Raw genomic sequence first — 24,180 nt, 5'->3', positions numbered from 1 at the left:
GCTGGGAATTGAACCCCAGTAATTTAGAGGAGCAGCCAGTGCTCTTAACTGCTGAGCCATCTCTCCAGGCCCAATCTTAAACTTCTAATCCTCCTGCATCATACACATAGGCATGAAATAAACAAATGAAAAAAAGATGACTAAAAAACCCCTTAATTTTCATTGATTGGTTGTGTGTGTGTGTTGTGTGGAGATCACAGGGAACAGCCTCTGAGAGTCTGTTTCACCACGTGGGCCCCAGGGGCCGATGTGAAGTCATCAGTCTTGGAGACAAGCTGTGCTACCCATTCCCCACAATGAAAAAAGAATTAAAAAAAAAAAAAAAAGAAAGCTGAGCACAGTAGCTCTGTAATCCTAGCACTGAGGCTGAGGCAGGAGGACAGCCACGACTTTGAAGCCAACCTGACTTCACAGTGAGTTCCAAGCCAACTAGGGCCAGCTATAGAGTGAGGTCTCATCTCAAAAACACAGAGAGAGCCGGTAGTGGTGGCGCACACCGGTAGGATTTGCTGAAGGAGGCAGAGGCAGGAGGATCACGAGTTCGAGGCCAGCCTGGGCTACACATATTTTGCCGGGCAGTGGTGGCGCATGCCTTTAATCCCAGCACTCGGGAGGCAGAGGCAGGCGGATCTCTGTGAGTTCGAGACCAGCCTGGTCTACAGAGCTAGTTCCAGGACAGGCTCCAAAACCACAGAGAAACCCTGTCTCGAAAAACAAAAAAGCAAAACAAAACAAAAAAAAAAACACAGAGAGAAAAAGAATTTTTTTTTTTTAAATATGGAACGCTTCACGAATTTGCGTGTCATCCTTGCACAGGGGCCGTGCTAATCTTCTCTGTATTGTTCCAATTTTAGTATATGTGCTGCCGAAGCGAGCACGAGAAAAAGAATTTTTAAAGGGCCAAGTGAGGCAGGAGGATCTCAGATTTGGCTGGAAAGAGACCTTGCCTTAACACAAGCAAAGGTTAGGGATGTGTCTGGGGCGGTACAGACTGTGATCTTTAGGGGTGAAGCATTGGCTTCTACCCGCACAGTGGCACACTGTAACCCTAGCCCTCAAGAGGTAAGGCAGGTGGAACATGAGAAGGGCATTTTCGGCGACTTAATAAATTCAAGGCTAGCCTGGACTACATGAGCTCCTATCTCAAAACCAACGACAAACCAGAAGCAAGCACGTGGCAGCCACGGACACTCAGTTGTTGCACGCTTCATGGACAGTCTCTGTCATGCGAGCAGGGAACCCTGCTCCCCCATTTCCCATGAGAAGCCCATTCTGGCCCCCAGGAGACCTAGAGCCTATGGCTGTACCTGTGGAGGCCTCTCTCTCTGGAAAGGTGACAGGCTCTTCTGGAGGAGGGGGTAGCTCCTCTTTCGAGGGTCTGAGGTCACTGGGCCGAGGCCGGACAGAAGATTCCTTTGGAAGAGGCTGTGGGGACACAGAGTGAGGAGACAGAAGAGAGGTCAGCTGGTAGGGACCCCACCAGAACCTCCCAGCTTGGCTTTTTGTCTGGGTGACTCCAAGAACAATTGGTTACATTGTACAGATGAGGAAACTGAGGCTGGAGATGCAAGTGTCCTGCCTCTATAGCTTAGCAGGAAGGTTGCTATGTAGCAAGAGCTAGGACTTCCCTGCTTCCTGCCTGGGGCTCCCTCTTCCAAAGTGACTCTCTCCTGCTAGCTAGGTAAACACTCCATCACTTCTAACTATATCCCCAACATTTTATTTTTTTTAACTTTTTAGTTGGAGATAGGGTCTCAAAAGTTGCCCAAGCATGGCCTTGATCTCACTTTGTAGTCCAGGCTAGGCCTTGTGATTAACCTCCTTAGTGTCTGGGATTATGGTCCACAACCATCAGGCCCAGTTTGACTCCTGTTTCTGAAAACTTCCTGGGAATGACGCGTCCCACCCACCAACGCTGAGCTGGAGGTGACAGAGACCTTGGCCCCGGACACCATCCCATTGACAACCCTCTCTACGAAGGGCAGAGGATTAATCAGCTGTGTGTGTGGTGTAGAAATTTGGGTTGGAACCCGTACAGGTCTTGGGGCAGAATGGGTAATTAAAGAACTAAGGGGGCAAGGGACACGGCCAGGGACCTTGGAAAATCCCAGTTTCTACCAGCTTTGGGGCTCGAACAAGCTTTGAAGACCAACTGCCTTCAAACAGGAGGGACCAAATTATGCCCACCTTGATAATGTTGGAAAGGCCAGGTCCCCTCCCATGGCCAGGAGCCAAGGCTTGGGGACACTTGCAGTACCTGTGTTAGAGGCGGAGGTGGGGGCGGGGGCAGGTGCAGTTGCTCCAAGTCAGAAATGAGCGATGTTCCGGTCAAGGCAGGAGGCTCCTCTTCTGGGAGAGGCAGGTAGGCCGAAGGGGGTGGTGGGGGAGGCGGGAAGAGGTCTAAGTCCTCATCATTCAGGGGAGGAGGCGGGGGAGGGCACCCTACAGTGGAAGAAAAGAAGGGTTGCCCAGATTCCCGCAGGGCACAGGGCTCCTCACCCAGAAGGCCAAGCGGCAGTGTGTAGAGGCTGGGTTCTGGCTCCAGGCCTCAGCCCACCTTGGACTACAGTCTCTGTCTTGCTATGGGGCCTTCGGCATGAGTGTCAACTCTTTGAGTCTTAAATTGTTCCTCTGGAAAGTTAGCAACGCCAGGGGTGATGCACACCTTTAATCCCAGCACTCGGGAGGCAGAGGCAGGAGGATCTCCATGAGTTTGAGGCCAGACTAGTCTAGAGAGTCTACACCGAGAAACCTTGTTGTCGGGTGGCGGTGAGGGGTGGGAGTAAAGAAAAGAAGAAGAAAGCTAGGCATGGCAGTACTACTCTTGGAAGCTGAGGCAGAAGTCAGTTTGGGCTACATGGCTCTTGCCTATAACCCCAGTATTAAACCTTGACGACTGATTAAAACTGGATCTGGAGAGGAGGGGCTAAATACAAAATAAAACAAAAGAATGTGCTTTAAACAAAAATAAAAGGAGGGGGCTGGAGAGATGGCTCAGAGGTTAAGAGCACTGGCTGTTCTTCCAGAGGTCCTGAGTTCAATTCCCAGCAACCACATGGTGGCTCACAACCATCTGTAATGAGATCTGGTGCCCTCTTCTGGCCTGAAGGCAAACATGCAAGCAGAACACTACATAATAAATAAAATCTTTTAAAAAAAAAAGGGCGGGGGGGGGGGGGAGGAAGAGGATGCACCATCGTGGGGATTTAGTGGGTAAAGGAACTTGCTACCCCTGACAACCTGACCTTAATTTGATCCTTAGGACCCAAAGGATGGGCGAGAAGAGACTCCTCCAGGTTGCCCTCTGACCTGAGGCACACACATATAAGTAAAGGTGGGGAAAAGACGCTGACCACAGAAGGACAAGTACCGAAAGCGCTAGACTTCTCAGAGCCTGAAGACGGGGGTTCTAGCACCAGGCCCATTCTCAGCTAATTCTCACAGTCACTTCCCTGGGGTCAGATTTCCCAGCCTCTCCAGGGCTGAATGGACCTTACAAATAGACGTGTGTTCTAGATGGGCCCCGAGGAAGCAGCAGAATGGCAGAATCGTGGAGGCCAGATTGGATCACTGTCGTGGGCCAGAAGCCTCACCTCCTGGTCCAGGACAAGTGTCCTGTAGACATTCATCAAACAGACACAAGAGCATTAGCAGGTTCGGGTGCAGCTGCGTGGAAGGAAAGCTCGGCTCTCCTCCTTTTTCCCCCTTTTCTCACTAGTTCTCATCACGGCACCCAGCTTCTAGCTCCCAAACCTTCCTCAGCAGCCACCTGAGAGCTGGGATTTCAGGCCTGTGCCACCACACCCAGAAGGAGAAGAGCTCCCGCTGCACTTGGCGACGACAGTCAGTCATGGATTTCAAAACAGCTAACAGGATTCTGAGCGTTCCCACCCCAAGAAATAAGCATTCGAGGCAGTGGACATGCCGGTTACTCTAACCTGACGATGGCATGCTGCCTTCAGGCTGTAACACACGCTACAGCATCCCACAAACACGAACCATTACCATGGGTCAATGGGAGTGTGTTTTGTGGGACACGGCCACTGCTCAGGGGGCAAAGGTGCCTGCTGCCTAGTCTGAGGACCCGAGTTCCATTCTCAGGGCCTACAAGGCAGAAAAAGAGAACAAACTCGTACAGTTGTTCTCCGAGCTCACATACAAATGCCATGGCACACATACAATAAAAAAATGTAATTTAAAATTGATTTTTTTTTTTTTTTGGTTTTTTCGAGACAGGGTTTCTCTGTGGTTTTGGAGCCTGTCCTGGAACTAGCTCTTGTAGACCAGGCTGGTCTCGAACTCACAGAGATCCACCTGCCTCTGCCTCCCGAGTGCTGGGATTAAAGGCGTGTGCCACCACTGCCCGGCTAAAATTGATTTTAAAAAGGGGGGCTAGAGAGGTAGCTCAGCAATTAAGCCATGTACTGCTCTTTCCCCCCCCCCCCCCCCCGAGACAGAATTTCTATGTAGCTTTGGAGCCTGTTCTGGAACTAGCTCTTGCAGACCAGGCTGGCCTCGAACTCACAGAGATCCACCTGCCTCTGCCTCCCGAGTGCTGGGATTAAAGGCGTGTGCCACCACTGCCCGGCTAAAATTGATTTTAAAAAGGGGGGCTAGAGAGGTAGCTCAGCAATTAAGCCATGTACTGCTCTTTCCCCCCCCCCCCCCCCCGAGACAGAATTTCTATGTAGCTTTGGAGCCTGTTCTGGAACTAGCTCTTGCAGACCAGGCTGGCCTCGAACTCACAAAGCTCCACCTACCTCTGCCTCCCGAGTGCTGGGATTAAAGGCATACACCACCACCACCATGTACTGCTCTTATAAAGGATCCCAGTTCAAGACCCAGCCCTATATCAGGCAGCTCTCGGCAACCTGTAGCTCCAGGGGATCCTGTGCCCTCTTCTGGCCTCTGAAAGTACTGCACTTGCATGTGCACAAACCCACACACAGATACAACCCACACGCAGATGCATGCACACATAAAAATGAGATAAATCTGGAGCTGGTGGGTCTACAGAGTGAGTTCCAGGACAGCCAGGGCTGTTACACAGAGAAACCCTGTCCCAAAAAACCAAAGTAAATGAATGAATGAAAAGATTCACTACAAAGTGTAATCAGTATCCAGAAAAGAAGAAAAAGGCAAATTAAAACCTCAATTCCACCTCTGCGGTGGGGCCCAACTGTGTTGGAAAAAGCACAGAGGAGACACTGGTGTGCTGACCAGCTAATGGGAGTTTGGGAACCAAATTCTATGCAAGCTTGCAAGTCAGAATCCAGCTCTCTCAGAGGCATCGAAGGCTGGCTTCTCTCCTACCTATCTATGTCTCACTTCTGGGACGATGAGCTGAGGGAGATCAGCAAGAACGTGAGTGGGGAGAGGCGTGAGTAGCTCAGCCGAGAAAGGTACTTAACACCAAGGCTGATGGCTTGAGTTCCATCCCAAAGACCCACAGGGTGGAAACTCTCTTTCTTCTTCTCTCCAACTTGCTTGGTTGTCCTCTCTCCTCCATATAGCACACACATAGACACTCACAGACACACAGACACACACACACACAATTAAAAGTGAATCATAAGGCTAGTGAAATGACCCAGTGGGGAAAGACACTTACTACCAAGCCTGCCGATCTGAGTTCAATGCCCAGGACCCATACAGGGACTGAAAGGAGACCACCACCCACAAGCTGTCCACTGATGTCTACACACACACACACACACACACACACACACACGCACACACACACTCCCACGCATGTGCTCCAGCACACAGAAAGAAAGAAATCGCACAGCAGGTAAGCTGTGATGTCCAAGAACAGAATGGGAACATCTTTTAAACCCTCCAAGCTCATTCGTCTCAGGGCCTCCATAACTATTTCCACTTCCCCCGACTGGCAGCGGCCTCAGAGAACCCTCCTCAGAGCAGCCACAGAAAGAGCTAGCCCTTCTGGGTGGCACCGGGCTCCCTTGTAAGGCTTGCTCTTTTGACATTTGATACGCTTTGTTCTCTCTTCTTTCCTTCCTTTCTTTCTTTTTGGTTTTTCCAGACAGGGTTTCTCTGTGTGGCTCCGGCTGTCCTGGAACTCGCTTTGTAGACCAGGCTGGCTTCAAACTCAGAGATCCTTCTGCCTCTGCCTTCCAAGTGCTGGGATTAAAGACTTGTGCCACCACCGCCTGGCTCAATATGTATTTTTCAATTGTTACTTTACTTAGTGTGCTTGTGTGTATCATGTTTGTGTGCCACGTCCACAGCAGTGACTGCCGTGTAGTGACAAAATGCCTCTGCGCTGGCTTTCGCCTGCTGAAGGATTGGGGTTAGAGCTTCCTGGAGTGAAGCCCCAGGTGGTCCCCTGGCAATCAGTGGTCAAGATAGGACCTGATGCCTTAGGCAGATCTCGTATCTGGAAATGGCCTTGAGAGCGAGCCCTCCTGGCACCCTGCATGATCTTTCTCTGTATTTCTTATCTTTCCTGTTTTCAGCTGACTGCTCACCAAGAAATCAAAGTATGTCCTTGGCTCGGCCCCACCGTTCTTTAAGCAGTCCTTGAGGAACTGAAGCATGCCCCACGCCACATGAGCCTTGGAAACTTTATTAATAATAAAACAGAAGAATAAAAGACTATATAGACAAAAGCTAGACCCAGGACTCTGAGAACTAGTCCCCCACGGTAGAATATGGTTAGTGGTGTGAGACAGAATTCTAAGAGACAAAACTAAAAGTCCTTGCCAACACCTTGAGCACGTAGAAGGAGTTCTATTTTGATTATGCTTAGCCTTGATTTATGTCTGGAACCCTGAATGGGGTGATGCAGTGAGCCTGCCAAGTTCTTTGATCTGTTTTGTACATAAACTGAAGCTTTGCAGAAGTAAAATTGCAGCAGATTTTCACTACCAGTGTGTCTGTCTGTCATTCCCTTGCGTCGTATCCTGGCTATCCTATCCTTCACCCTGTTCTCCCGTGGATAGTGGTCTCCAAGAGGGACGGTCCGCGGCAGGTGGCGCTCGGAACAGGGACGTGAAGGATAGGTAAGCTTTTCCCCCTTCTCTTTTTCTTTCCAATAGTCAGGAACGACTCTCACCAGGACGCTGCAGGTTCGCCGGTAAAGGATCACCGGTTAAGTGTGAGTAATCTAAGTATAAGGGAACCATGGGGCAACATATGACTAAGAGCGATAAAATGATGGTAATTATGCTGCGGCGACAGTTAGCCAAAGCAGGATTTCAGGTCGCAGAAGACGACATGGTAACTTTTACCAAGTTCCTGAAAAAGGTCAGCCCTTGGTTCACGGAGGAAGGGACCTTATCGCTAGATGAATGGAAGCGTGTGGGTAAGGAAATGAGGCGCTATGTGCGTGAGAATGGGGAAAAAACTTTACCTACCTATGCTTATCAAATATGGTTTCAGATCCGAGAACTGCTGTCGGAAATTTCCCCCTTTGAAGGCTTGTGTCGTGACACTGCCTCTGAAACGGGAGCTGCTTCTCCTATCTATAGTGAAGTTGGGGAAGAGGAGGGGGACGTGGAAGAAAAGAGACCATTAAAACCTTCTGCTCCCCCCTTCGCCTCATCTCATCAGCCCTTAGCAAGGAATGATCTTGATGGCGACTGGGGTCTGGATGATCAGCAGGAGGAAACAGAATGGGAGGATGATTTTAGAGACCACACTGATCCTCCAGTAAGGGCAGCAATTGGGAATATCACAAAAGGAAAACCTGTTCCAAAGCCACGCAGCCGCCCCCTACCTCCTGTAGGTTTTCAGGGAGCGCTGGCTGAGGCACGTAAAACAGGTGATACTTCCTTGGGGATATTTCCTGTTACAGAAATTGGAGATAACGATGAGCCCATATGGGAGCCTATGCCCCTTAAAACTCTTAAAGAATTGCAAAGTGCTGTTAAAAGTCTGGGGCCTTCTGCCCCCTATACCTTACAGGTTTTGGATATGGTCGCAAGCCTTTGGCTCACTCCTCATGACTGGATGCAAACTGCCAAAGCCACATTAAGTCCAGGAGATTACATTCTCTGGCGTACTGAATATGAAGATAAATGTAAAGATTCTATAGTTCAATCTATAAAGAAGAGAGGCCCTAAGCCAACAATGTCCATGTTGATGGGCACAGATGACTATGCTCTTCCCCAAGATCAGGTAAAAATCCCACGTGATATATTGACAATAATAACTGGTAATGCCGTTTTGGCATGGCGCAAGCTCCCACCTCCCGGAACCAAGGGTGGAGCATTGGCTAGCATTAGGCAAAAGAATGAAGAATCCTATCAGGACTTTATTTCCAGGTTAGAGGAGGCAGTCACCAGAATGCTGCCTCCTTCGGAAGGAACAGATATGCTATTGAAACAATTAGCATGGGAAAATGCCAATGCTCTTTGTCAAGATCTTATTCGACCTCTAAGACAGACAGGGACATTAAGTGATTATATCAAAGCATGTATGGATGCCTCACCAGCGGTCGTTCAAGGAATGGCCTATGCAGCTGCAATGAAAGGACAAAGATTTAGCGCCTATGTAAAAAAGACATATGGAGGGGGTGCAAAAGGCATCACCACTCCTACTTGTTATAATTGTGGAAAACCTGGGCACATTCAAAGGGATTGCAAGAAATCCAAAAGCTCAGGACGAAAAAGTTTACCGGGCATATGTCCTCGGTGCAAAAAGGGAAAACATTGGAGTAATGAGTGTAACTCAAAATATCATAAAGATGGTTCACCTCTCACTAAAGAAGGAGAGGAAGAACCTAAAGAGTCAAAAAACTAGAACAGGGGTGTTCTCCTAACCCGACACCCAAGGGAGAAGAAGGTTCTCCGTCCCAGGGCATGTTAAACCCTGAGGCATCAGAATTCACTATTCATGATTTGCCTAGAGCTACTCCAGGAAGTGCTGGACTAGATCTAGCAAGCTCAGAGGACTTGCTCCTCTCCAAATGGGATGGAGTGGCCTTAGTTCCTACTAAGGTTTCTGGGACACTCCTCCCTCAGACAGTGGGACTAATCATAGGGCGAAGCTCTAACTACCAGAAGAACTTTGAGGTTCTTCCAGGAATAATTGATGCAGATACCCAAAATGACATTAAAGTGATGCTTCGGCCCTTGGCTGAAACTATACAAATACACAAAGGACAACGTATAGCACAGTTATTGCTATTACCATACATTAATTTACCCAATAAAATATTAAAAGAACAAAGAGGTGAAGGGCAGTTTGGATCTACTGAAGGGATCTTCTGGGTTAAGGAACTCAATGAGAGACCATTTAAAACTATTAAAATAAATGGTAAAAAGATAAGGGGTCTCATGGATACTGGGGCTGACAGGACATGTATTTCTAGCAGGGACTGGCCAAACTCTTGGCCGATACATAAGACGGGATCATCTTTGCTTGGATTGGGATCAGCCTCAGGAGTTATGCAAAGTTCCATGATTCTTAAGTGGGAAGATGAAGGAAAAACAGGACATATCCAACCATATGTTTTACCCTCCTTACCATTCACACTCTGGGGGAGAGATTTGCTGGATTCCATGAATGTTAAACTGGTTACTTCAGATAACCTTAATGAGCAGTATTTTACATAGGGGCCACTGCGGAAAAATTATATGCAGATAAAATAGAATGGCTGACTCAAGAGCCGGTTTGGGTGAGTCAGTGGCCCCTAACAGAAGAAAAAATACAGGCTCTTGAGCAGCTGGTGCAAGAACAACTAAACAAGGGTCATATAGTAGAATCCAACAGTCCCTGGAATACTCCTGTATTTGTTATAAAGAAAAAGTCGGGAAAATGGAGATTGTTACAGGATCTCCGAGCCGTAAATGCAGTCATGAAGGATATGGGGCCCTTGCAACCTGGGCTTCCATCACCAGTAGCCATACCTCAAGAATGGAAGATTATTATTATAGATTTGCAGGATTGCTTTTTTACCATTTCCTTGCATCCTGAAGATAGTGAACGTTTTGCCTTTAGTGTACCTTCAGTGAATTTTAGGCAGCCTTTTAAAAGATATCAATGGGTCACCTTGCCTCAAGGGATGAAGAATTCTCCAACATTGTGTCAGAAATTCGTAGCTCAGGCCCTGCAGGAGGTCAGGCAGGAATTTAAGGAAGCCTATATAATGCATTACATGGATGATATCCTTCTGGCTCATCCAGAACAAAGGACAGTTGAAAAAATTTTAACACAAGCCATTTATAAATTAACCCAGTATGGACTTGTTATTGCCCCTGATAAAGTTCAGCGTGACAGACCATTGAGCTACTTAGGACAAACTATAGGCACTAATTATATTAGTTCACAAAAATTGTCAATTCGAAGAGATAAATTGAAAACATTAAATGATTTTCAAAGGCTGTTAGGAGATATCAATTGGCTAAGACCTTATTTAAAAATTACCACTGGGACTTTAAGCCCTCTTTATTCTATACTTCATGGGGACGCAAATCCTAAGTCGCCTAGGCAATTAACCCAAGAAGCATTAAATGCATTACATATTGTTGAGGAAGCCATTGCCTGTGCCAGGGTTCACCAAATAAATTATCAAGATAGATGGGGCCTGCTGGTGTTTCCAACCGCTTATACTCCCACTGCCTGTTTGTGGCAACACGGAGTATTGGAATGGTTACATTTACCACATACTCAGGCAAAAATGTTGGCTGACTTTCCTTATTTGTGCTCCCTTTTAATTATAAAAGGTAGAATTAGATCTAGAGAACTATTTGGACGAGAGCCACATTTTATAATAACTCCTTATAAGAAGGCTCAAGTAGACTTATTATTACAAAATAATGAAGATTGGATTTTGGCTTTACAAAATTATACAGGTCAGATAGAATATCACTACCCCAAACATCCTCTCATAGAATTTGCTAAGACCGTGGAAATTGTGTTTCCTATCTGGTATTCATCAGAACCTCTAGATCAAGCGATATTAATCTTCACAGATGGTTCTTCCACTGGAAGGGCTGCAGTTTATACATATCATCATGGCTCATACTGGGAAGAAGGAGAGCAGACTTCTGCCCAGCAGACTGAAATAAGAGCAGTAATTTTAGCCTTCATGACATTTCAGCAGCCTTTTAATTTATACACAGATTCTAAATATGTAGTTAATTTGTTTCCAGCATTGGAAACTGCCCTTTTGTCAGGGAAATCACCTATATTACCTTTGTTACAAAGATTACAAATGCTTGTACACCAAAGGAAAGAGAAGTTTTTCATAGGCCACATACGTGGTCATTCAGGTCTTCCAGGCCCTCTAGCACAGGGAAATACTATGGCTGATTTATTAACTCGGTCTCAAGGTGTCTTTTCAATGCAAGAAGCACAAGAGAGTCATGCCTTACATCATCAGAATGCAAAGGCTTTGAAACAAATGTTTCATATTACCAGAGAACAAGCTAGGCAAATAGTAAAGCAATGCCAGCATTGCCCAGTTGCCTACCATCCCTTAAAAATGGGAGTGAACCCTAGAGGTTTAAAGGCTAATGTTATTTGGCAAATGGATGTGACTCATGTTCCATCCTTTGGAAAATTGTGTTATGTCCATGTGGTCATAGACACTTATTCTCATTTCATACATGCTTCAGCCCGAACAGGGGAAGCTGTAAAAGATGTGATTCAGCATCTTATTCAGAGTTTTCAAGTAATGGGTATTCCCTCACAGATCAAGACAGATAATGGGCCAGCATATACTGCCAAAGCATTTGAGCAGTTTTGTATGCAGTGGCATATTCAACATGTCACAGGAATCCCTTACAATCCACAAGGACAAGGGATTATTGAAAGGGCCCATCAAACCTTGAAGATGCAAATACAGAGGCTACAGCAAGCCAACAAGTATTATACTCCTCATCATGTGTTGTCACACAGTTTATTTACATTAAATCATTTAAATATAAATGATCAACAAAATAGTGCTGCAATAAGGCACTGGAACAAGGATAGAAGACAATCTCCATTGCCACTAGTAATGTGGAAAGATCTCCTTTCCGGCCTCTGGAAGGGGCCGGATGTTCTAATCACCTCGGGACGAGGGTATGCTTGTGTGTTTCCACAGAATGCCGACTCCCCCATCTGGATCCCAGATCGCCTCATCCGACCTGCTGTTGCAAAGCAGAAGAAGGAAAAGACGGTGGCGGAAGCAGAAAAAGCAGCTCCAGCAGCAAATGAAGAAAATGAAACTAAGCCGGCCCACGGCAGAAATAACATGGACGAAGATTCGTCATCTGACACGAGAAGCGAAACAGCTGCTCACTGAACAAGGAAAATCCCTGACAGCGTCTATGTATTTCCTCGCCTTTTTGGCCATTATCTCTGCTCCCCAAAGGGTGGAGGGAGTTTCCTACTGGGCGTATGTCCCGAATCCCCCTATCTTGCAACCCGTGGGGTGGTTAGATCCTGAGCCTTTGAAAGTGTTAACCAATGATTCAGTGAGAATGGGTGGTGCTCAGGATTCTGACGCACGAACTGGTTTGTCCTCTCTTATAACCTTTGAGGGAAGGGCAGACTCGCTTCCGATCTGCATTTCGCTTCAAGGGAGAGTGCCTTCGGGTTGCCTGAGTACACGCTACAGTACTTTTCTCACTGACGGGCCAGACAAAGAGAATGCAGGTAGGAGATGGATGTGGGAGATTCAGATGCAGACCTTGGGAAATCCTAATTATCATGACAACTTTACGAAAGTTCATGATCTACCTATAGATCCCTGTATAGGAAAATATAGAGACAAGAATCAATTTTGGGACTCTTCTTTGTCTAAGTTTCCTACATGGCTAGCTTGTGGCTTTTCGGATTCTGCGATGTGGGTTAGGCCTGTTGATTATGATTATGAGATATGGGACTATTCAAATTCTAATTCAGGGGTTAAAAGGAGCAATGGCAAAGGACTTTATGAAGATTACATTGATACCCATAAAGACAAGTACCACAATTATGCGTGGACTGGATTAGGAGAGCCACTTAGGCGATGGTTTTCTCCAGGATTTGTAGAACCCTACTGGTTTGCAAAACATGAAAATAAGACAAGGAAACATACTGATCTTTTTAGACTGGTTGCTGCAGCCAATATGTTTCTGGAAAAGAAGCCCAATCATACAAAATCTGAACCTGTCGGACTGAAAGCCTGTATAGCATATCCTAATGCATTGCTGTTAGCTCAGGCAACTTTTGTGAATATTTCTCAGGAAGGGAAGTCGTATAAAATAGTTTGTCATTCCTGTAAATTGACCAATTGTATAACATCGGCAGAACAAAAAGAGTTAGGTACTATGATCATTGTTAGACGCCCTCCTTTTGTGATGTTGCCTGTAGATTTGGGGAATGATCCCTGGTATGATAATTCTGCTATGCAGGTTTTAAACACTCTAAATGAGTTGATTAGGCCAAAGCGATTTGTAGCAGTATTAATTTTGGGAATTACAACATTAATTTCTATATTAACCACCTTTGCTATGGCTACTACAGCCCTGGTGCAGGAAATTCATACTGCCCATTATGTGAATGCTTTGAATAAAAATATTACTTCAGCATTATTAGAACAAGAAGCTATAGATAAGAAGTTGGAAGCAAAATTAAATGTGCTAGAGGAAGTAGTGCTCGTTCTTGGTCAGGACATTGCTAATTTAAAAACAACTCTATCAACACGTTGTCACGATGATTTTAAATCAATCTGTGTCACACCACTACCTTATAACACTTCACAGCCATGGGATAAAGTTAAGGCTCACCTACAGGGATTGTGGCGGGATAACGATATTACTCATGATCTAGCCGCATTACAAAAGGATATTTCTGCTATGAGTCAATCTCATTTACAATTAGGGGGACTGCAAGATTTGGCTTCGCAATTGGAACGTGGACTTAAGAGCCTTAATCCCTTAGATTGGGTGCAGTACTTTGTATTCATTGGAGTAATTATACTCTTGATAGTATTGGTCATCTTTTTATTCCCCTGTCTCTTAAAGTGCTTATTTTCTTCATTACAGGCAGTGAAACAGGAGGTGTTCGAGCTTCATTTTAAAAATAAAAAAGGGAGACCTGCCACGTCCACAGCAGTGACTGCCGTGTAGTGACAAAATGCCTCTGCGCTGGCTTTCGCCTGCTGAAGGATTGGGGTTAGAGCTTCCTGGAGCGAAGCCCCAGGTGGTCCCCTGGCAATCAGTGGTCAAGATAGGACCTGATGCCTTAGGCAGATCTCGTATCTGGAAATGGCCTTGAGAGCGAGCCCTCCTGGCACCCTGCATGATCTTTCTCTGTATTTCTTATCTTTCCTGTTTTCAGCTGACCGCTCACCAAGAAATCAAAGTATGTCCTTGGCTCGGCCCCACCGTTCTTTAAGCAGTCCTTGAGGAACTGAAGCATGCCCCACGCCACATGAGCCTTGGAAACTTTATTAATAATAAAACAGAAGAATAAAAGACTATATAGACAAAAGCTAGACCCAGGACTCTGAGAACTAGTCCCCCACGGTAGAATATGGTTAGTGGTGTGAGACAGAATTCTAAGAGACAAAACTAAAAGTCCTTGCCAACACCTTGAGCACGTAGAAGGAGTTCTATTTTGATTATGCTTAGCCTTGATTTATGTCTGGAACCCTGAATGGGGTGATGCAGTGAGCCTGCCAAGTTCTTTGATCTGTTTTGTACATAAACTGAAGCTTTGCAGAAGTAAAATTGCAGCAGATTTTCACTACCAGTGTGTCTGTCTGTCATTCCCTTGCGTCGTATCCTGGCTATCCTATCCTTCACCCTGTTCTCCCGTGGATAGCGGTCTCCAAGAGGGACGGTCCGCGGCAGGGACGGTCCGCGGCATTTGTGTGTGTGTATGTGTGTGTACACGTGGAGGTCAGAAGACAACCTGCAGGAGTTGATCTATGTTTCCACCTTTGCATAGGTTCTGGGGATTGAACTCGGGTCCTTAGGTTTGTCCAGTGAGCACGTTTACCTCTTGAGCCGTCTTGCTGATCCTGCATTAATGTTCTTAATCCTCACAACTATACTTTGAAGTTTTTGACATTGAGGCACAGAGAGGTTAAGTGACCTTCAACATCACAGAGCTGAGAGGAGCCAGGACTCAGGTGTAGGCAGGTGGGTTCCATAGTAGGCCCCGGACACAGTAAACACCTGAATGAATGAGTAACCCGAGCTTGTTCTTTCCTCCCTGCCTTGGTTCTGTCTCTGTCCTGGTCCCCTTCGGGCCACTCTTACCTCCATTGGAGAGCTGGGGTGGGGCTGCGGGGAGCGAGGCAGTGGTCCTGCCAGAGGGTGTCCAGGTGTTGGGGTTCCTGCTCAAGCCAGTCCCAGGGGTCTTCGTGGGAGCGAGGGTCTCCCAGGGCCGGGCGTGTCGGGCTTCACAAGCTGCCTGGCCCACTTCCTCAGTCACAGCCACGTCACGGCGTGGGGGTGCCAGGGTGATAAAAACAGAAGAGGCCACTCTCTTCTCGGGCTTGGAGGCCATGATCAGCGAGCACCTCCTGCCGGGGCTGGAGGCACAGGGGTTGAGGTTGACAGGGTATCCCACCGGCCCAGAGGCTCCTTTCTCTCTGTACCGTACCCACCGGTACACCCAACTCTACTGGAGACAGGGCTGAGGCAGGAGAATGGTGAGTTCTAGGCTGGTCTGGGTCAGGCAGTGAGAAGGGAGGAAGGGAGGAAGGTGGGAGGGGCAAGGGACAACCTTCAGAGGGGCCAGGTGGCCACCAGATGGCCAGATCATGGGGCCTACAAACCCTGAAGGCCCTCCCAGTGGCCTATGGACAGCCCTGCAGCAACTCAGAGATCACCTTCCCTGGCCACCTTCTCCAGGAGCCCAACCCAGGCAGCTGACAGACACAGGCTCTGATACCTGCCAACAGCCAGCCCCTCCCTCACCTGAGACACCGATTCTGTTGAAGACAAGGTCCAAGGTTCAGGCCAGCTCCCCACTGGAAGGAAGCAGAAACAGAAGAGCGTCGGGTGAACAAAAGTCAGGCCCCACTCTGTTCCCATGCTGCCTTGAGCCCCCAGCAACCCTGTTATCACCCAATCTCACCCATGGGTGAGAAAACAGAGACTCCAGAGACGTCAAGTCCCCTGTCCAGGGTCACACAGCACCAGAGCTGGCATTTCAGCCCAGAGCCACATACTTGATCACTCGGGTCTCTTCTGCCCTCTCCACCCAGACTCAAACCAGCACCTCTCTCTCTCTCTCTCTCTCTCTCTCTCTCTCTCTCTCTCATCCCTAATCTTCCCTAAGCATAAATCTGATTCTCTCTCTTCTCTCTCTCTCTTTTTTTCTGGGGGGGGGGGATTCGAGACAGGGTTTCTCTGTAGCTTTTGGAACCTGTCCTGGATCTAGCTCTTGTAGACCAAGCTGGCCTCAAACTCAGAGATCCACCTGCCTCTGCCTCCTGAGTGCTGGGATTAAAGGTGTGCACCACCACCGCCTGGCTCTCTTTAAAAGTTGTTCAAGGCAGGGTTTCTCTGTATAGCCCTGGCTGTCCTAGAACTCGCTCTGTAGACCAGGCTGGTCTAGAATTCACAGAGATTCTCCTGCCTCTGACTCCCAAGTGCTGGGATTAAAGGCGTGCACCACCATGCCCGGCTATTTTTGTTTTTTCAAGACAGGGTTTCTCCGTGTAAGCCTGGCTGTCCTGGAACTCTCTTTGTAGACCAGGCTGGGCTCAAACTCAGAGATCTACCTACCTCTGAGATTAAAGGCATGTACCGCTGCGCCTGGCCCCTCAAGTTATTTTTAAACACCTTAGTCTTTTCTCCCCCAAGACTATCTTTCTCTGTTGGAGGACCCAATCAACTTTTCCCTTTCCAGTTTCCACAGAGTTAATTTCAGCTCTTTGAGACCCAGGTCAAACTTCACCTCCTCTTCCACGAAAGCCTCCCTGACTCCCACCCTGGGGTGATCTGTGGCTTCCCCGGGGAAGACAGCTGTCTCATTATCCAAGTGTCTGATCCCCTCAGGTAACCTTGTCTGCCTTCAGTTGTCTGTATCAAGAGCCGGAAAGAAGTTCACAGAGCGGGTGTGGAAGCAGAGACCCCGGCAGGCGAGGCCCCTTCATCTTGTGAGGGCCAGGCGGTCCCTGAAGACAGCAGCCTCTGGGGCCCAGGTCTAGGTGGGTCACTGCGGGTGAACTGGCCACAGAAGTCCTCCCTGGCACCCAACCATAGTTCCCATGGCTAAAAATGTGTCCTTTATCTCCCTTCTTCTTTCTGTGTGGGCCACCATGATAGGACCGAAGCCCGGTCACAGACGCTTGAAGAGGAATTTAGTTAGCAATGGAGCTGGACAGTGTGCGGGAGGGGTGACAGCCCCAAGAGACCCTGAGGGCAGACGTGGGGCAGATGTGGATCCCACACAGTCACTCACAGATTTCCCTGATTCTCCTTTCTTTCTTTCTTTCTTTCTTTCTTTCTTTCTTTCTTTCCCCCATTTTGTTTTCCAAACAGGGTTTCTCTGTGTAACAGTCCTAGCTGTCCTGGAACTAGCTCTTGTAGGCCAGGCTGGCCTCATACTCACAGAGACCCACCTGCCTCTGCCTCCCGAGTGCTGGGATTAAAGGCGAGCGCCACCACCACCCGGCCTCCCTATGATTCTCAAGGTACATCAGTACCCATGGACTCTCTCATGGGAGACTGAGAAAAATGCCCCTAAAATATCTCTGGGGGCACCAAGTAGGATAGCACACACTTTCAATCCCAGCACTCAAGAGGCAGAGACAGGTGGATCTCTGTGAGTATGAGGCCAGCCTGGTCTACATAGTGAGTTCCAAGATAGCCAGGGCTACATAGAAAGATCCTTTGAAAAATACTTTGAAGCCTGTCATGATATAATACAAACCTGTCATCTCAGCACTCAGGAGGCTGAGGCAGGAGGATTTCCATGAGTTCATATTGAGACCTGTCTCAACCCCAGGCCCCATTAATAGAATTTACTTTTTAGCGGTCTTCAGAATCGGAAGAGAAACCCTAACAGTAGCATTTATAAATCCAAGAGCTCAGACCTCAAACCTCGGTGGTAGGGAGGCTCTATCACAAGGTCCCACCAAGAATTCAAGTGCGTTTCCGTGGCTCTCAAGCCTATCGGAGACCGGTGCAACCTGGAAGTCCACGGGCATCCCTGGACTTTTTCTTCCCTGGACCATACAAGCCTCCTCCCCCACCCCAAGCCACTCCCCTTCCCCCAAATGACCCAATCCAGACCAGCTTCTTGCGGTCAACACATTCTAGGCGGGTCCCCTGGGGCAGGCTGTGTGACTCTTCAGGAACCCCCCTACCTTCCCCTCTCTGGTCCCCCCCCACACACACACTCCATTCCGCCTGTTTTTTCTAAAGCATCCAGCATGGAGGCCAGATGTTCACAGCTGGGCAGCCATACCCACCCCTATCGTTGTCAAGCAGCCCTGGGGATCTCGGACCGGGGATTTTTCAAAACCCTGTCAGGAGAGCCTGCTGGCGCTTCCCTCTGGTCCCGCTGGCCCTGAGTTCACCCTGGAGTGGGGGAAGGCGCTGTATGACAACTTTCCAGCCGACCCTCCACCCCCATCCTTCCTCCCCCGGAGGGCAAATCAGACACTCAGATCCAGTTGGGTAAGCGGAGAAAGTGGGAACAAAGGGAAGGAAAGTCATTTCCTGTCAAGAGGAAGGAAGGAGATTGAGAGCCGGCCAGTCAGCCAGCCAGCCAGCCAGGGTCGGCTCTAGGTAGGCTACAACCCCTGGGTGGGGATGTGCTGGCTGCTTGGAACAGTCCCCTCGTTCTAAAGCCACCTCGGAGTCACTTAGCATCGCTCTTTCACACAGCCCCACAAAGCAGTCTGAGTTTGGGGCCAGAATTAAACTTTGCTGGATGAGGGAGAAAGTGTACATTCCCGCTCACTTCCACAAGACACCTTGCAGTCTCAAAACGGTTGGGGGGTGTCTCTCATCCTCTTTCCCACTCCAGAGAAGGAAGAGGCACAGAGCTGGGTTCTCCCCCACCGTGGCTCGCACTGGGTGACTTTGATACAGTCACCCAACCTCTCTGGGCCTGGTTTTTTAGTCATCCAGTGAACAGACATTTGCCCTGGAGGGTGACGGCGAGGACACCAGCTGGTCATTCAGTCCCAGAGGACAGGCGGAGCCCTGGGGCTGGAGGACAGTGGTCTCCATTGTTGAGAGCAGGAATCTGGGCGCTGCCCAGCCTCTCCTCTGGGACCTCAGGTTTGGGCTAGAGAGGGGGGAGTAGCTGCACACACCTTGAGGATCACCCATTCCCACACCCTGCCAGGCCGGGCGAGGAGACCCCAGAACCCTTCTTCCCCTCTCCTGACTAGAGCTGACAACAGGGCTCCAGGGCCATGGGAGCTTGGGAACCTCCCGCGCCCTGGAACAGCAGCGGAGCGGAGCAGCTGGCCGGGTCACTGCGGCAATTATAATTCAATCCATGTGCGGAACGCTGTCCTCTTTGTGCAGGAGCTTCCGCCCTGCTCGCCCCGTCCCACTTCAGAGCAGGGACAAGACACAACCGCACCGTCCCCGCCCGCAGCACTCAACCTCCCGGGGTTCCCAAAGGTTCAGATCCTGGGACACACGGGAACAAGAGAACTCAGGGATAGTACCCGCCCCGAGCCCCCCAGCAGCGCCAGGCGGGGTCCACCGCGGTGGCCGAGATTTGCCCGTGGGGCCACTTGCGGGTGACCGTACTCGGGGCGCACGGCTGGGACCCCCCACGCCGCACCCGCTTACCTGCTGCGCGCCCCACGCCCCGGCCTCCGCCGGCGATGCGCCTCCGCCCCTCGCTCCCGCCCCGGCCTCCCTCCGCCCCGCCGCCCCGCGCGCCTTACCATAAAAGGTGACGCTCGGGGAGGGGGCGCGGGCTCGGCCTACCTGCGGCCGCGCCCCCTCCTTTTGTTCCCGCCACTCCTCTCCCCACTTCCTGTGGCTCCTCCTCCTTCGTTGCCCACCCCTACCGTGCACCCGGGGGGTTCCTTAGCCACCTTCCCCCTAGGTCACCTGGATGGGCGGGCCCCACCTGCCCCATCTGGTGTGGAGGGGTACTTACACCCAGTTAGGCTCTGAGGTCCTTCAGGGTCCTGAGTGAGGCTAGACGCAGGACCCGGGGCCGTTACTTTATCTCCCTAAACCTCAGGTTCTTTAATCCCTGAAAGAGGGTTCCCATTGACCACCTCTGCAACTTGGCCAGGAGTTAAAGCGATCATGCTAAGAGAATCAGGAGCTAACACAGGCTGGGGTCATGGGGCTTTTTCAAGGAATCCTGGGATAGGGGTCCCCAGAGACCCCAGTGAGGCAAGTCACCTGGGTCTGCTATCCTGGGCTGTCACTGCCTGCCTGGACCTGTTAATCCGTCTACAAGTGGGTCTCGGGTCCTACAGTGGGAGGAGGCCCCAGCAGGAGACCAGGGCGGGAGACAATCAAGTCACCTGTTGGCTTCCTGGCCCTGTTACTGGCCCCTGAAGAAGCAGAGCCCTGAGGCCTGGGCCTGGGTTGGGGCTGGGCTGTGCAGGTCCCAGGAGACGTCGGGACCTTGCTGGGGACAGGAATCTGGGTCTGATTCCCAGGCAAGCAGATTGTTCTTTTGATTAAAGCCACAATGGGGAGGGGGGCAGGGAAGAGCTGGCCCCAGAGTCATCTGGGGGTAGCCAGGCAGGACTGGGTCCCCTTCTGCAGCCCACAGCCAACCACTCCTCAAAGTGGTCCTGGGATTGATGCTGAAGGGACCATGACACCAAGAGGTCAGAGTGAGGTACCGGGTGCTCAGCTCCATCCTCCTCCTCTTCCCCACTAAGCCCCCCCCCATGTTCCCCTTTAACAACCCCCCCCCCCCGTTGTCACCAGCGTTCTCCATTTGGCTCTTGCAGCCAGTGTGGAGTAACAAAGACAATCACCACAGTAGCTGCTGTTTCCAGAGGCGTCCCTCGTGGCCCTTTCAAACCTTTTATTTAACCCTTCCAGATTCTTCTCCAGGACTGAAAGATCCCACCCTGCACACCAGACCCTGAAGCTGGAGAGGATCAAGGGTTGTGCAACAGGCAAGGGGCAAGGGGCAAGGCTGGATTCAAGCCAGACAAGAGGGTGCCCCTCAGGCGCATGAATCTGCTAGTCCCGGACGCTGGATTGCTGCCACCGTCCCCAGATAAGAGCCAAGGATGGAGCCTGGTACTACACTGAGGCTATCTGTGCCCAAGGGCCCCTTGGGTATGTTCCCAACCTGGCAACGGGGCCTCTGCGACAGGTGTGAAGGTTCTTACAGCCTCTACTGGAAAAGGAGTCAGACACAGCCATGGTGCCATGCAGGGGGTTCAGGCACTTCTAGCTGCAGAACCTCAGAACTCTTGTAAGCCAGAATGGATCCAGCCTGTTCTCTGTACTTCCACCCTATTCCCCAGTCTACCCGGCTACCCCACTGTTCCATCCAGTGGGACAATGAGGCACTAACTTGGGGCCTGATGTAGTATGGGGCCCCGTTAAGCTGCTGCCACTCACCGGCTGTCCTGCACCCCTGGCCTCTGTTCCACCTCCTGCTGCTGCTCCCCAGTCGGGGGGTTGTCCTGGCTAAAAGTCGCCTGCACCAGCCTGGGTATCAGTGGCACCGATAGGCAGGTGCCAAACTTCCTGCAATGGAAACCCAGGAAGTGTGCTGGCCAAGGAACACACGCCCTCTGCCTGCCAGCTCATAGGCTCTGCTCCCCTCCTCCCTCCCTGCCAGGCTCAGCTCTCTTCCCTCCTCAGAAGTTCCAGCAGGCAAGGGGACACAATCTTCTACTAGGACCATGACAGCTGAGGTTGCGGGGCAGAAGGAGAAGGGCTTAGAGACGAGATCCAGGCAGCGGGTGACAGTTTGCTGCTCTTTGGGCTAGTCTGATGGGAAGTATAGCTCACTTGCCATCCACAGTGGTGGGATTGAGGGTCCATAAACATGGGCTGGGCACTAGCCAAAGGATAGGGAGAGTCAGGAGCCAATAGGAATCAAGCCTAGCTATTAATCCTTGTCCTTAGAAGGGGAGATTATCAATGGGGTGCAACAGGAAGGAGCAGACTCAAAGAGGTGTGAGGGTGAAGTCATAAACACAACAGTTATCAGTAGTGGGGTGTGCTAAGGTACAAGGTCAAGGGAAGGAGACCGAGAGGTGGGAGATGGGAAGGCCTCTCTGAGGTCTCCGTCAAGCTGGGACGAGGGACTACAGAGACATAGGGAAAACAAACTCTTAATAGTCTGGTGTTAGCTGACCTTGAACAAGCACCCCCCCATTTTGCCCATTTTGGACAGGGTCTAGGGTTTCCCTATGTTGCCTTGGCTGGACTGAACCCAGGCCGGCTTCGAACTCAGAGAGATCCACTTGCCTCTGCCTCCTGTGTGCTGGGGTTAAAGGTGTCTGCTGCCACACGCCACAGGAAAGGGACAGACTTCCCTTAGTGGAATGTCAGAGCCACAGTCACCAAAAGGGCACACCGAGGATTGGCTCTACCATCTGCACCCTCCTATAGAAGGTCTGGGGGTCCCGGCATTGTTCTCACCTACTTTCTGGAATATTTTGCCCAGGGCAATTACAGTCCAGCAAGATTCAAGAACAGGGACCAACTGTTTGGAGGACAAGAAGTATCCTCCTCTCCGGGAACATGGCCACATTGCTTCCAGGCTCCCTGAGGGCATGCACCCTGGGCCAGGGACCTCTGGAAGGAAATGTCCCTTCAGCTGCCTCTCCTTGGTGACCTTGTTGGACCAAATCAGAACCAACTGCCCAGCCTCAGGTTGGTGCTGTCTATATGTATATCTGTATTAAGTGTGGGGGTCTAGCCTTGGCAAATAGTCCCAGGAGGACCCTGGTCTCCCCAACCACTTCCCCCATCTTCCAGCTTATCTGCTTGGACAGAAGCTGAAGGAGCCTGGATTTCCTGAACACAGCCTCACAAGGGCCCTGATGGGCACGGCTGGGGCTGCAGTAGGTGAGGCCTGGAGGGGTCCCAGATGGCGGCAGGGATGTGAGTGACCCTGGAAAGCTGTGACCTTGGGCAAATGGCTTCTCTAGACCCCACCTTCCTCTCTGCAACCCACGTCTGTGGCCTTCTTGTAAGTGATGGGGAAACTGTAAGGACTGTGCGGTGGAGTTTTCTGAGACAGGGTTTCTCTGCATAGCCCTGGTTTTCCTGGATCTCTCTTTGTAGACCAGGCTGGGCTTGAACTGACAGAGATCCTCCTACCTCTGCCTCCAGAGTGCTGGGGTTAAATACCTGGCTTGTACTAGCTAGCTTTATATCAACTTAACACAAATCAAACTCATCTGATAGGAGGGGACCTCAAGTAAGAAAATGCCTCCATAAGATTGGGCTGTACATGGGCTGGAGAGATGGTGCAGTGGTTAAGAGCACTGACTGTTCTTCTGAAGGTCCTGAGTTCAATTCCCAGCAACCACACAATGGCTCCACCCATTTGTAATGAGATCTGGTGCCCTCTTCTGGCAGGCAATCATGCGGGCAGAACACTGTATACATAATGCATACACAGAACAGTGTATATATAATAAACCTAAAGAGAAAAAAAATAGCTTATACTCAAACCTGTAGAGCATTTTCTTAATTAGTGATTGATGAGGGAAGGCCCAGCCCATGGTGGTGCCACACCCCTAGGCTGATGGTCCTGGGTTCTGTAAGAAAGCAGGCTGAGCAAGCCATGGGGAGAAAGCCAGTAAGCAGGACCCCTCGATGGCCTCTGCATCAGCTCCTGCCTCCAGGTTCCTACCCTGCTTGGGTTCCTACCCTGGCTTCCTTCAGTCAAGGACTGTGAATAAACCCTTTCCTCCCCAGCTTGCTTTTGGCCATGGTGAATCATCACAGTCATAGGAACCGAACTAAGTAAGACAAAGGTGCCTGGGACCTAGGAAGCATTCAGCTGGGACCCACGCATGTACAGGCCAGAAATTTGGGGAATACTGTCCTGAGAAATAAGTGCTAAGGTTGGCGTGTGGGATCATAGGAGACGCTGGCAGTTAGCCCAACTTTGCCTTCCCTAATGTAGGTGGGACACCTGCGTTCTTCTGCGGTGACCCTCCTTTTACTCTCAGAGACTGGCAAACCAGTAGAATTGCTGCAACTCCCATGGTTATATGCACATGGCCCAGGTTTAGCCAATCATGGTTTAATCCAAAATGAGTACCCGAACTACTCCTGGCCTGTGGCTGGAACGACCTGGAAATAGGCA

The 24,180-nt window shown here is 50.0% G+C and overlaps 1 protein-coding gene and 1 non-coding gene across 2 annotated transcripts in view; both read right to left on the bottom strand.

The window, feature by feature from the left end:
* The window catches only part of Fblim1 (filamin binding LIM protein 1), a 31,923-nt gene extending 15,924 nt beyond the window's left edge, over nucleotides 1-15,999 (bottom strand). The window contains exons 1-4 of the mRNA XM_050152960.1: nucleotides 15,864-15,999; nucleotides 15,201-15,475; nucleotides 2,258-2,442; nucleotides 1,308-1,425 (exon numbers count right to left, since the gene is read on the bottom strand). Coding sequence (XP_050008917.1) covers nucleotides 1,308-1,425; nucleotides 2,258-2,442; nucleotides 15,201-15,450 — 553 coding nt within the window. The 5' untranslated portion in view covers nucleotides 15,451-15,475; nucleotides 15,864-15,999. The remainder of the gene's footprint in view (nucleotides 1-1,307; nucleotides 1,426-2,257; nucleotides 2,443-15,200; nucleotides 15,476-15,863) is intronic.
* On the bottom strand, nucleotides 772-878 carry LOC126510510 (U6 spliceosomal RNA). Its single transcript, XR_007594424.1, has one exon. It is a non-coding gene; the product is annotated as a U6 spliceosomal RNA (small nuclear RNA).
* Nucleotides 16,000-24,180: the final 8,181 nt, after the last annotated feature.

Source organism: Alexandromys fortis, unplaced genomic scaffold (genome assembly GCF_014885135.2).
Source record: "Alexandromys fortis isolate MF-2015 unplaced genomic scaffold, M_Fortis_MF-2015_v1.1 scaffold_26, whole genome shotgun sequence".
Lineage (NCBI taxonomy): Eukaryota > Metazoa > Chordata > Mammalia > Rodentia > Cricetidae > Alexandromys > Alexandromys fortis.
The sequence above is the reverse complement of the archived record's forward strand: the minus strand, read 5'-3'. Positions and strand labels throughout refer to the sequence as shown.